Source organism: Centropristis striata, chromosome 3 (assembly GCF_030273125.1).
Source record: "Centropristis striata isolate RG_2023a ecotype Rhode Island chromosome 3, C.striata_1.0, whole genome shotgun sequence".
In the NCBI taxonomy this organism is placed as follows: Eukaryota; Metazoa; Chordata; class Actinopteri; order Perciformes; family Serranidae; genus Centropristis; species Centropristis striata.
Window position 1 is genome coordinate 6,848,260 of NC_081519.1, and position 13,594 is coordinate 6,861,853.

At 41.4% G+C, this 13,594-nt stretch overlaps 1 protein-coding gene across 1 annotated transcript in view; it reads right to left on the bottom strand.

Annotated features, from left to right (window-relative positions):
- Window positions 1-2,867: 2,867 nt before the first annotated feature.
- Window positions 2,868-13,594, bottom strand: part of wnk2 (WNK lysine deficient protein kinase 2) — a 30,139-nt gene continuing 19,412 nt past the window's right edge. The window contains exons 13-26 of the mRNA XM_059329923.1: window positions 13,407-13,523; window positions 12,031-12,201; window positions 11,897-11,939; window positions 11,626-11,787; window positions 10,180-11,048; window positions 9,485-9,542; window positions 9,295-9,359; window positions 7,794-8,383; window positions 6,391-6,623; window positions 6,065-6,295; window positions 5,805-5,903; window positions 4,969-5,013; window positions 4,560-4,882; window positions 2,868-3,191 (exon numbers count right to left, since the gene is read on the bottom strand). Coding sequence (XP_059185906.1) covers window positions 2,892-3,191; window positions 4,560-4,882; window positions 4,969-5,013; window positions 5,805-5,903; window positions 6,065-6,295; window positions 6,391-6,623; window positions 7,794-8,383; window positions 9,295-9,359; window positions 9,485-9,542; window positions 10,180-11,048; window positions 11,626-11,787; window positions 11,897-11,939; window positions 12,031-12,201; window positions 13,407-13,523 — 3,306 coding nt within the window. The 3' untranslated portion in view covers window positions 2,868-2,891. The remainder of the gene's footprint in view (window positions 3,192-4,559; window positions 4,883-4,968; window positions 5,014-5,804; window positions 5,904-6,064; window positions 6,296-6,390; window positions 6,624-7,793; window positions 8,384-9,294; window positions 9,360-9,484; window positions 9,543-10,179; window positions 11,049-11,625; window positions 11,788-11,896; window positions 11,940-12,030; window positions 12,202-13,406; window positions 13,524-13,594) is intronic.

Consider the following 13,594-nt stretch of genomic DNA (forward strand, 5'->3'; position numbering starts at 1 on the left):
CTCACACAGAGAAGGAAAACATTATTTTGTACATAAAAGGGCAAACTCCTCCTTCTCTCTGCTCCGTTTCAATAATTTACGTGCACACCCACACGCAGAAACACATGCCCACTTTCCTCCTCTGCCAGGAATCATACACACACACAGCTGTCACAACAGAAATTGTCACAACAGGATGAAAGAGCAAAAATGTATCCGATTTTCGCTTACTTAAGTGAGCGCTTTACTGTTGTCGTTGCAGCTCCAGCGTTCCCACTCCGCCAGCCACAAGTGGTTTGAGATACACAGAGACAGTTTGGCTTTATATGTTCTGTATGCACTGTACATGAAACAAGTACATGACTAATATTGTATGGTGTCAAGCAAAAATGAATTTATTATTTCTGTCTTCAAGTATGTACAGCTTTTGTGAAATAGTACCGATCTGACGAGGTCAGGAAATGGCAGGGAAAACAGGTGATACAGCAGGCAAAAGGAACCATACACCTAGCTTTCATTGCGAGCATTAAAGAGATCAAATACAGGAGTTACTGTGTAAAGCACAAAGGAAATAGCTGCATAGGAGATGTTCTCAGGAAAAAGGAAAATAATCTACACGTCATCATGGAAGAAAATCTGCCTTTAAGACAAAATATCCAGTTTAAATCCAAATATTGACTGGCACACTGTGCAAACATGGGAGGTTTTATAAAGCAGCACCCACTGATTAAAGTACTACTTGTACTGCAGTTTAATGTTTTCTGTGGTGCTGGAAAGATCATAGAAATAGAATAGAAGTAGAACAAACATTCCCAATCAATTTCATGTCCTGTCCAAATCAGCAGTGGATACCATGAAGCATGGAGAGCCAGCTGATAGATAAGTAAAATTTGACTAGCTGCTACTCTTGTCACTGCGTAGAAAAGAGGATTGTTATCACCAGATGAGTGATTTGGTTCGGTGTATTTTCTGTAACCAGTGTAGCATGAAAGTGTGGCAGAATTAGCAAGCTAAGTAGCTAAAAATGAGCAAAAACTCCTAACACCTCACTTGCCGCTGCCAGGACACTTCTTAGCACAGAGGAAAGTCGACGGCAGTGCTAGCTAGCTAACTAGCCAGCCGTCTGTCTCCAGAGCCGACACATTTACATGTTGTAACTAATCGTTTTGTTATATACTAGCCAAAAAACGATGGCAAACAGTGCAATGTGCGTTCTACTTCTACTTCTATGGGGAAGATGATTTAGCGTTGGGAAATGTTGATTCCAGGATTTCTGGAGGTTGACTGCCTCCCCAACCTACGTCTATACTACATAGATTTTTGCCTCTTCTTTGTTTTTCCATCAAAACTTTGATGCATTGAACAAACTATTCTTCAGAGGGACATTTGATAATAAAAGTTACACAAGAGAAGTAAGTATTTGATGTGAAACTGTCGTCTTTGACTATTGAAATAACTGATAGCGTGGTAGCATAGTATTTGTTGGAGATTTTTGAATTAAGTCAGCCATAATACATACAAATAGCCATATGAGCCGGATGAGTTGTGAAGCCAGCATTGAAAAAACATAATTTAGAAAACCTATGAATTGTACAAATTACATGTCAAACATTTGCGGCTTCTCAATAATCCACATTCTTCATGTGCCTCTTACGGCATCATATCATCAACATTTATCAAACAACCACACAGTAATCTCTTCAAAACCACAAAGGCAACCAAATGTAAAGCTACAGAGTGCATTAGTAGAGGTATGGTATGATTATGATTTGACTCGTATGCCGAGTCCTTCAGCCCTCCTTGTCGTATGGTTTCACTACCAGTTTCTCTTTACAATATCCTCCTGTAACTCACCAAATCAACCTGTGCACATTCAGAATATCAGTGTATTCATGCAGGCCGTGGTGCAGGTGGTAGAGCAATCCTACAAGAAAAAATTACTTCAGTGATTCTGTTTTACAATCTATGCAACACATCCAGATTATAATTTAGGTTTTGTTGCTAAATTAAATATGTGTCAATCCACATTCATTATTCAAATCACATAATTTAACTTTGGAGGTGAAAGCATATATATATATATATATATATATATATATATATATATATATATATATATATATATATATACCAATATATATTATCTAGTGTTTGCTTTGAATCTAAATGCTTTTCTTCATAAAACTGAAACTGCAATTCAAGGCACTCTCACAGGTGTTTTTCACCTGAAGATAAAATTCAAGTTCATTCAAATCTCTTAAGGATATATCAAGCGCTTGTGCTGGAAGCATTTCATCGATGAGGAATGAAACCTATCCTTGGACTGAGAGAGCAGAGTAAAGCAACCGGTCCTAGTGACCAGGATGTCAAGTCTTCACAGTGACGGCATGATGGCGGCTAACAAGGTGTTGCTTTAAGACACATATCTGCAGCACCGACCGATGGATTATCTACTGTTAACTGTACAAACATAGGAGCTATGTACAGACTAACAAGAATTCATATATACACACGGCAGCTTAGATATAGAGATGACATGAGCAACACAAACATGAACTATTAATATAAACGTACCATGATTTAACACTACATTATGTACATTCAATGAGTGGTAAGGTACATTTATAAGCAATGACAAAATCTGCTCTTTTAAGCCTGATTTGGCTAATTATACATCTTTTAATGTACTACTACCATTACACTGCACCCAAGGATTATGTTCTGAAATATGGACATGAGGTATGTTGATGCAAATTAAACAAATAACATAAAACTCAAGAATGGAGACGAGTATGTACACATGATTAAATACATGCTGGTTAAATATATACAGGATATGCACATAAGATTGCCTAGATCTATAATGAGATTTCTTTTTGGTAACGAAGTTGGAAGACACAATGCTACTCAGGTTACAGAGTCCTGGCTCTGGGGTCGGGCGGCTGATACGATGGAGCTGGAATGGGGCCGGGGCCGTCCTGGGCTGAGGGCACAGCAGGAAAGGCAAAGACTCCTGAAGGAAGGGGAAAGAGCAACCCAGGCCACTGGCTTACAGAGAGAGGTGAGGACAAGGCCCTGAATGGAGCGGGAGAGCGGAGCTGATAGCTGGGATGGGGCCTCGTCGAGGGGCTGGTCATTGTTGTTGACCCAGGGCTATCAGGCCACGACAGGGGAAGACTGGAGGCCTCTGGACCTGGAACTGTCCATGATACCTAACAGGGTTAAATAATGAACAGAGATTGAACTTCACAATAATGATTAACCGTATTTATACAATACAGTCAATTACGTAGACGAATTGCTGCCTGATTCTGTCATAGCTCTGCTCTTTACACTCAGCTGCCTCTGATCACTAATCAAGCCACTATAAAAACTCCTGCTTCTCAAACACTCATTGCCGGATTGGCATCCAGCACTTTATCTTGAACTGATTTCCTGTAGATGACCCTGCCTGCCTCCGAACTGCCCGTCTCGCCGGATTAGCTGCTCTGCCAGAGACTATATTGAAAGACTTTGCTGTTGCATTCAAGCTGTTTTTTGTGATCACTTGCATTGGCCTGTACCTGCTGAGTTTTCCATTATAAGTCATTACCAATTGTTCCTGGTAACTTGAATGCTACAATGGGTCCTTACACAACCCATTAAACCTGAACTGTAAACTGTTCTTTTTTTCACAAGCTTAATTGGGCAATATTTGTGCAAAAACAGATACATTAGCACTCTCGCCTCACAGCAAGAAGGTCGCCGGTTCGCCTCCCGCCTGCGGCGCTTCTCCCCGTGTCAGCGTGGGTTCTTACCGGGTACTCCGGCTTCCTCCCATAAAACCCTCCTTCCAAAAACATGCACTTAGGTTTAATTGGTGACTCTAAATTGCCTGTAGGTGTGAATGAGAGCATGATTGTCTGTCTCTATGTGTCAGCCCTGCGGTAGTCTGGCGACCTGTCCAGGGTGTAGCTGCCTCTCGCCTAATGTCAGCTGGGATCAGCTCCAGCCCCCCGCGACCCGAGTGCGGATAAGCGGTTAAGGATAATGAATGTTGTTGTATTTTGCAGCCAAGAAACTAGAAACAAGAAATATGGTTGTTTTGGGTTTTCTTTCTCTATCTCTCTTTATTTTCACAAATAATTTTTTATTGTGCATGAATGATGTTGGTTTGTTAATCATCGTAAGTATCTTTATCTGTTCTTGCAAATGAACACTTCATATGTTTACGGTTTATGTTTGTGGGGTTTCTTGGATGTGCTGTCATCATTTTTTTAGGCTACTTGGTTTTATTTAGAAAATTAAATATTTGAATAGCATACACATATAATAACATAATATCAATAACCCAGTGCCTGTTAAATCAGGAATCTTCTTTTTTCTGCTTTTGTACAGTTTAATCTACATTATAGTATTTTTAGTGCAATTAATTTGCCATAAAAGAGAGAAACGCACAATAATAATAAAATTAAAATTATAATAAAATTATATATATATAAATATGAAGGACTTCCACTGTACTGCTTTCATACACTATATTCAAATAAATATTGTCTGTGGTTGAACACAAACTGTTACATAACGTGCATGAAACTCACATCTAAAGCACTAGCCAGTTGTCCACGTGTTTGAGGAACAACCTGATTCCAAAGCTGCTGCCCGCTGATGCTCAGAGAGTTAGTGCGCGGCCTGTGGGTGACGATAAGAACCTCCTGGGCCCAGTCCTCCATCAGCCGCTGCAAGTCTTCAGGCAGGTTGTTTTCATTGGCACTCATGGATGAGCCGGTGTAGGTGGCTGTCTTGTTGTTGCTGTTATTGGCCTGAGCTTGGGCCAGTCCCTTTACTGGCTGATGAGAAGGAGGCGTGGTGCCGGTAGCCGCCTGCTGTGATGGATTGAAAGCCCCTGGTCCAGCTCCAGACCCTGAGGAAACACATAAACCACGAGGTCATGTATAATGAGCTGATTAGACCGACTGAATTTTTAGTGAGACGTGTAATTCTACGTACTGCTGCCACGCTCTTTGCCGAGACATAGTCGCTTCAGTGTTGACCCTGTAAGACAAAATTGTCTTCATACAAATGTTCATTCCTATTAGCCAGTAATAATGTTTAATAACGGAATGCAGTGCAAAATAAAGCTACTGAAAACTGCCACAAAAAAGGACCAAACTAACAAACAAAGCAATCAGTCCCCTGCAACGAGACACTCCATTTATTAGCAAAATCATGCATGTGGTCAGAGAGCCATATCAAAGTGCAGCGTTGGAGCATTAGAGACAGAGATAAGAGGGAGGATAGCGAGGGAGAGCTTAGAAAGAGATGAAAGATTAGAACTGTCACAGCAGATCGGGATGCAGTAGATGTGGCATGCAAAAGTTTATTGCCTAGAAATGCATGGTGGATTTGTTACAAACATCACATTTTAAGGTGGATAAATAGCACAAGCATCAGCTGGAGACACTTGAAATGTGGCATAATGCTCATTCCTATTAAAATGAGCCTTGATTATCCAAACCTTATGCTTCTCAAACAAGGCAACTGGTCCAATTAACAGGAATGATGAGTATAAATTAGTTTTGTTGGAAATTGAAAAAACTTTACTTTTACTTAAGTTTTAGGGGTTTGAATAAGCAACAACTTATTCTGCACAAGCAAAAATACAAGATTGGTAAGGACGAGGCGAAGCGAAAGAAAACCCAGCAGTGTTGCAGAATATTTGGCAAAGACATAAAAAAAAGATATCAGTGAGATAAAAGTAGAGAAATACATAATAAGAATAATAAGAATAATAATGATGGAAAACAAAAATAATGAAGCTATGCGGGAAGAGAATAGATACAAACAGATAGACAAAGACACAGGCCCACTGAGAAATCTAGCTCGCGGCTTGCTACTCGATTTATAGGTCACTCTCTCAGATGTTTGAGGGTAATTAGACCAGCCTGTAGAGGAGTATAATCAAAGAGGGGAGAAGACACCAGGGTAAGAGGAGCACACATTGAAATACCCGACCACAGACGTGTTTGTTATTAATTCTCTGGTGAATCAACATGTTTTCAGTCTATTAGACTAAGGTGTTCTGTTGTGTGTTGCTGGTGGTCACCTTGTCCGGGTGGAGCTTGTGTGCCGGTGCCGTCTCCGTGTAGCCCCGCGTAAATATTATCAGAAGACAAAGAGCCCTTGAGGGAACAGGGCTGCTGAGTCTGCACAGGCTCTGAGGTGGAGCTGGGGAGGTGGCTGGTGCATGACCGTGCCCTGCCGTGAGTGGGAAAGGAACCTTTGGCTGGGGAGCCATTTAAACTCACTGTGGGCTCACCTGTAGCTGTAGCAGCACCTGAACACACACACACACACACACACAAGTATGAGAATTGTAATTTTAACTGCTCCTTTAACCTTTATTACTGGATGTTCTGAAAAGGTACTCACTGGATCTGCTGGAGTCACTGTTTTTGGTTGTGACATTTCTAAATTGTTGAACCAGAGGGCTGAGAAGTTTGCCAGGCTTCAGTCTGTGCTTGCTGGACCTCTTCCTGCGGCCGGCATGCGGTGCGACATGCGAGAGGCCCAGGCCGGTAGGAGGGGCTTTGCCGAGCCGGCGATACAGCAGCTCCACCTCTCCCCGCTGATGGGCCTGCAGCTCAGAGATCTCTCTCAGATGTCTGAGGGGATGGAGGCAGGAATATACTGCTCATGCACAGTGGAGGGAATCACTTCTCAAATTAATTCTTATCCGAACGTCTGATCGGATAAGCATGTTTGGAGAGTGGGCTTAAGGAATATCTGCACATGGTCTCAATGGAACAAGTTTAAATATTGGACAGTGGACTTGAAGGACTTCAGTTATTAAACTTTTTTTCATATTATCTAGACCAGGCGTCAGCAACCTTCAGTGGCTTAACCAGTGGCACACTGGCAATAACTGAACATCTTGAAGTGCCCTCTCATCTGTATGCCAAATGACCTGATAAGGATGCCAGCATTCTTGTATAGTGCTCATATTTCTGTCTGTTACACTTAATTATCCCTTTTTGACATTTGTTGCTATTGCCACACTTTATAAATGAGTGAATGTCTTTCAAAGCAGTACACTGAAATGGGAACTGTGCATTTAATTTGTAACCACAGCGGATAAAAAAAAAAGTACAACTATTTTTTAGATTGCTGAAAGGTTGGTAGTGTTAATGATTTTCACTCTGATATGATGTTTTCATGACCTTTAAGCACCTTCAAAAGTACCAGATGGAATAATAAGCCTGTTCTTTCTTGGTTAAAGAGCTTTACACCCTTTAAAATCAAGAAGCCCTCTTGAACCCATGTGAAGCTTTGGCGACCCCTCATGGGGGCTGGGACCCCCAGGTTGCAAACCAGTGGCCTGTATAGATAGAATAAATAGGCTCAATAAAACCACAGATCCCTTAGAGATTTAAATGTTGATGTAGTGTCATGATTAAACTTAATGTTAACCTAAATGTTGATATGGCACAGTGATTAGCAATAAAATGTAAAAATGGCCCTTGACATCAAAAAGGTTGCTGACCCCTGATCCAGACAAACATTCTTGTGGAGCCTGAATGAACATGAACAAATCAAAGGACACATCACATGGAAGCAGAGGATGCTGCCTCAAGCTACACCTCCAAAAACAACAGCTGCCAGCAGATGGTGCTGCTACTCCACCAGGAGAGAATGAGGTGAGCTGTTTCAGAAAGGAAAGGTGAGTACCTTTGTCTGTGTGTAATAAGAAAATGAATATACTCGTCACTTACAAGCTATTATTTTCATGTAAAAACACAAAAAAAGGACCAAAAGTAAACCACTTGTTAACTTACTTCTCCCTGAGTCTCTGTAGTTCCTTCTTCATGTCAGAGTCCTCCATCTCTGAGTCATTATCGCTGCTGGCATAGGCCGAGCCATGCACGCCTCCATGCCGATTCGGTGAGTCGGAGCTCTGCACACTGCTGCTGCGACCTGAACGACGGAGGAAGGCCACTGCCCTCTTCATGAGGTCACTTCCTCTGCGCTCAGAGCGAGTATGCTGAGACGGGGTGGCAGGAGCCAGCTTTGCAGGGCTGCTCTCGGCGCCTGAGTCCGAAGAGAGGAAACGAGCATGGACCGTGACGTCCACAGAGACAGAGTTCGAGGTCATGGCGCGAGGCAGGGAGCCCCGCTTGGCCATAGATGGAGGTGTGTCCAGGTAGAAATCAGGAGGGGCAGAGTAGCGGCTGCAACGTGTCCTCTGTGTGATATCATCTTCAGTGCTAACCACAGAGAAACGGCCAATCTGGGTGGAGGCGGTCATTGCCTCAGCCTGGACTAGGTCCTCACTGTATCCCACTGGGTGAGCCGGCGAAGCGGCACTGCTCCAGCTCCTCTGCTTCACGTCTCGTCTGTTGGCCACTTCAGGAGGAACAGAGATTATCTGCCAAATGCAAAAAAACAAGCTGAGTGTAAACAGGGCATCAAGTAATGCTTCTGCAACAGCAAATGCAGTTAGAACTGATCTGAAAGACAATTGTTTTTTTTTATTAAATTTGAATGTAATATAGACTGAGGAGCAAGGGTGACAGGGATTTTTCTAACTTTTTTTATGTTTTAAAAGTAATTGTGTGTATTATTATTATTATTATTACTATTATTATTGTTATTATACACATTAATATTTTTAGGAAACTTAAAAAAAAAAAAATTTTTTTTAAAAATAGCAAATTATGGTAGCAATGAAAACAATTAAAAACATTTTAAAAGTGAAAAATGTTTGTGCAAAGGTGCTGATGGAGCCATTTTGTATATTGTGGAAAAGCTGATAAATAATCCAGATTCATAGTTCATAGTTCTTTATTGAAGTTTAAGAATGCCTATTGGTTCATAGGAATTGCTTCTTATTGGCTGAGATGTGTGTAACGTCATAATTGCATACTTTGTTTTAATTAGGATTATGGAGACGAGGAGAGCACACTAGTTTTTGACCGTGCTCATAATTGTTATTTTTTGGATTGCTGCAGTTCATTGTTTGTAATGCTCAAACGAAAGGTTTTCAATAAACCATAATAAAGAACCTGTGGGATTTTTTCGGCTTAAGACACGCATCAACTACATCCTCACGCTCCATAATTGAAGTGTGCGTTTCAAGTAAAACTAGACGGAGCCACACTAACAGGTGCTACATATGAGGAAAAAGTAAAATAAGTAAAATAAAACAATATAAACTGATGACTGATTATTATATTATAATAATATTAATATTATTATTAATATTATTATTATTATTATTAATAATAATAATAATAATAATAATAATAATAATAATAATAATGATAATAAATGTGCCACCTTAAATCGGCCTCTCGTTCCGGAGCAGGAAGCAGAGTGAGGGACGTGTCTTCTTGACAGGGATGCTGCAGAAGTTTTCACAACAATGAACACAGTTATCATGCAGTAATCAACAAACACTGATACATAGATGTAGATAGAAGTTAACGATACCACTCTTGTTAAATTATTTATTGAATGCTGTACGTACCGCACACGGCTGAGTCACTCAGTGTGCTCAGACTATCCATTCTCTCTGGGATTTGAGGCTAATAGAGGTGACACGGTGAGAGATTAACAAAACAAAGCCATTAGAAAACTTCAGTACAAACCTTTTATCACTGCCCTATTATATAACTGTCAATATAGAGAGATATAGGTATTTAGATGATATCTGACTTAATACTTCTCATGTAGTGACTGTTAAGTTAAAACCTTTATACACCTTAAATGTATAAAAATAACTCACAGTATAGTTCATTATATTTGGAATGTATCTGCCAATATATGAAACAAATTATTTAAAACCAGCATTAATTAACATTAAAAAAAATATTATTTAAAGTTATATTTTCTCAGCATTTTTTAGACATCATCTTAATGAGAATTATATTATGATATATGATATTTTCTGAAGCTTTGAAAAGGTTTGTTTACACCAGTAAATTTTGTAAAAACAAAAATGGAGCATGCCTATTTTTTTAAAAGAAAATTTTCTAATTCAAAGAAATGTACAAGATCGATTTGTAATAGCTGTTGTTCTGTAACTCTGAAATATCTGCAGTTTTAAAGGTCAAGAGTTACATCTCAATTTTTAAGCCAATAACTTTCAATTTCGGCTGAATGTGATACTGCACCTGTTATTTATTGAAAGTAATTTAAGAGCTTACTGATTATTATGCTTACCAGCTGCTCTCCTGCTCTGTAGCGTCCCTCCCCCATCGGCCCCGGCGTGCTGTTTCCTGACCCTCCCGTGGCGCTGTCTGGACCAGGAGGAGACTGGATGTACTCAGTGCAGGAGCCGGGTGTCTCTGCAGCGCTGCCTGACGGATACATGGGTGCATATTCCTGGTAGAGCAAGTTCCTTAGTTTCTCATCCAGTGTTTTTATGGTGCTGTCCACAAAGCCCCCGCGGCCCAGCCGTCCTTCGCTGTCTGACTCGTTGGGCCCTGCACCGTGCTGGGATGGCGCTGGGCTTTGGGGTAATGAGGACACTTTTGTCCCCCCCACGCTGGAAAATGGCTGGTGCAGCACCACGGGCTGCTGTGGACGTTCGCTGCACGCTGCGGAGGCGTAGGAGACGGACATCGGTTCTTTGGCTGAGCCCGGCTCCTGGAGTGGAAGAGGAGTAAGAGGAGACCCTCCCTGTAAGCCGCTCACATCAAGAGACAGGGGCATGACCAGAGGGCAGCAGGGCACCTCGTCAGCCATGGACACAGGGCATGTCATGTCGGGCATCGGCTGAGCTGCATGGATCGGGGAGACGGGGCCCAGAGGGGACCCCTGTGACTCATCCACTTGGAAAGGCATATGTGTGGAAGATGGGGGCAAAGTTTGAGCTCTGGCTGGCTGAGCCTGATGAACACTGGGCTGCACCGAGCTGCCAGCAGGCTCCACTGATGTCACTGACTGCAGGGTTGGGGGAGCAGACACAGGCGGAGACAGAGTAGCTAAGAGGAGAGGGTCGGTGTTGGACATAATGGGAGGACTGCAGAATCCGTACACATCATAGGTGAAGCCTCCACTTCCACCAGACATTGTGGAGGATGACCCATCTTCTGCAAGAGAAAAAAATGAGAATCATGCGGCCATTTATTATTCTTTGTAGAAGGATGGAGCCAGTTCCAGCTGACATTGGGCAAGAGGCTGGGTGCACATAGAGACAATACAACCGTTCACACTCTCATTCACTCCTATGGGCAATTTAGAGTCACCAATTAAACCTAAGCTGCATGTCTTTGGACAGTGGGCGAAGAGCAAATCAAACCCACAAACCTCTTAATATGAAGGAAAAGTGCTAAACACTAGCCCAAGATAAGAATTAGAAACTAGAATTAGAACCAGTTTGTGGTTTTATGCCTCCAACATTCAGCTAAGTTTCAGTTCATGGGATGGACATGAGGTCAGTGACCTTTGACCTCCAAAATCCAATCAGTTCAAGAGTGCAGGTGGGTGATTGTGATAAATATATAAAAACTCCAGAGATTTTGAGTGGGACATACAGACTTTTTCATGTAATTCTTGCACACAAGACCTGGTGGATGTCTTTCCTTACAAGGCCACAAGGTGATGCTGTTGTTCCAAAAGGTTGTCAAATTTTGTGCTGCAATTGCTCTGTATAAATAAAGTCACCTCTGGATACAGACGGCCGTGCAGTGCCGCTGTCAGCAGGCTGAGTGGTGGCTGAACTCCCAGGAGACTGTGTGGCCGTCCCATCAGACGTGGTGTCCTGGCTGGATGTGGGCGTCTCCTCTACTGGGCAGATTATGAACCATCTCTTTCCCGTATGAAGAACTGCATTCAAAGAGTCAGACAGTTTGCACCCATTTTATTACAACTGAATGTGACATTCAAAAAGGAGGCGTGCAGATGAATACATTTCTGAAAGAGATAACTGTTTTACCATTCTGCTGATAGACAGGCTGAGGTGCTCCTGGCTGCTGACTCTGCAGAGAAACAAACTGTGAGCTAAGTCGATATGCTACTTATGTCTAAATCTGTGTATAATCATGTCATTTATCTCTACCCCCTTCTTACCTCCCCCACCAGCCCCTCAGCAATCAGCCCTTGTTCAGGACTACAGCTCAAGGCAGAGGCCCTTTCACCCTCCATGTCTTCATTCAGCATGTCTTCAGCTTTATCCACAATGTCCTTTAGCTGGTCGATGAATATCTCTTTCTCTGGCGGAAGGATGAACCCATTCTCTACCTGCAGGCATAAAGATTTAATAACTTTAACCTTTTTACACCCTTCATATAAGTATGAGTTTTGTCTATTTGCCAATATGCACGTATGAGGCTTGCGCTTGAGCATGTGGCTAAAACTCAACCTAAATCAGTTCAAACATAATCTATGTTATATTGTAATAACAGCAATTATAACATACACAATGACAGAGATACATTTTCTCAACCACAAAAACAGAAAACTAGGGTTTGTTTTAGTTTATGAAGTCACTGGTGTCCCTGAACCTCTCCAAAACTATAGATCACATAAAAATACATATTTTTTCTCTTACCTGTAGTGCTGGTTATCAGTCTAGATTGTTTTTGGTGTGAGTTGGTCCTAGAAATGTCTACTTCTCTCAAATATAATGGCACTAGATGGTACTTTGCATGTGATGCTCAAAGCACCAAAAAGAAAAATTTGAAAAAAACCTCAACAGCAATTTCCCTTTCCAGTTACTCGGGATAATCAACAGTTATGTGCAGTTTCATGTAGGATCTATTTGCTTATAGTACTACGGGAAACTGTTTACATCAAGAGGCTTTTTTTTTGGATGGGAGGAAATTGTTCGTAGTTCTAAGAACCCCAAGTTTATGGTCTACATCTGAAGAACTAGGATTCTTCGTAGTTCTTAACATTTTTGAGATACTTTTTTAAGTTCCTGTTATAGGAAGCCTGAGTGGCCAATGCATCACTGGCAACCAGCATTTTTAAAAAGGTGTTAGCCGTGTAAACATTAAACAACACAAAACACAAACAACAGCTTGTAATACGAAAAAATGGAAGAAAACACTGACAAATGGACTGACAGTGGTCCAGGCTTTACTGAGCATAAAGATGCATGATTTTGACTTGTCAACCATCGGCCGGCTTACAGCACTTCAACGTTCCTATTTTCATTGAAAATACAAACAGAAAACAGCCCTTGAAGATTTGTAGTTCTCTTGGAATGACACATTGCTGTTGCTTTTTTTAGTTTTTTTCACAACCCAAGAGAAGGCATAGCAAATCACACCAAAACAATCTAGATTGATAAATAGCACAACAGGTAAGACTGAAAATATTTTTTTGATTTTGGGGTGAACTGTCCTTTTAAGCTCCTCGCTAGCAGGCACGTGGGTTTAAATACGTTAAACAATGTCTTAAATATAACCAATAAATGACAAACAACTGCAAACTGCACTTACCATGTAAGTGGCAATTTCCTCTGGAGCATCTCCATCCAGATCAAATTTAAATGTCACCATTTTGTGGTTGTGAGTCTCCAGCTGGCATTCGACCATTTTATCACCAGTGTTGCAAACCTGTGTGGACAGCGGTTACACTTTACAGTCAGAAACATTAAAACCCTTATGCCTTGGTAACTTAAATTGTT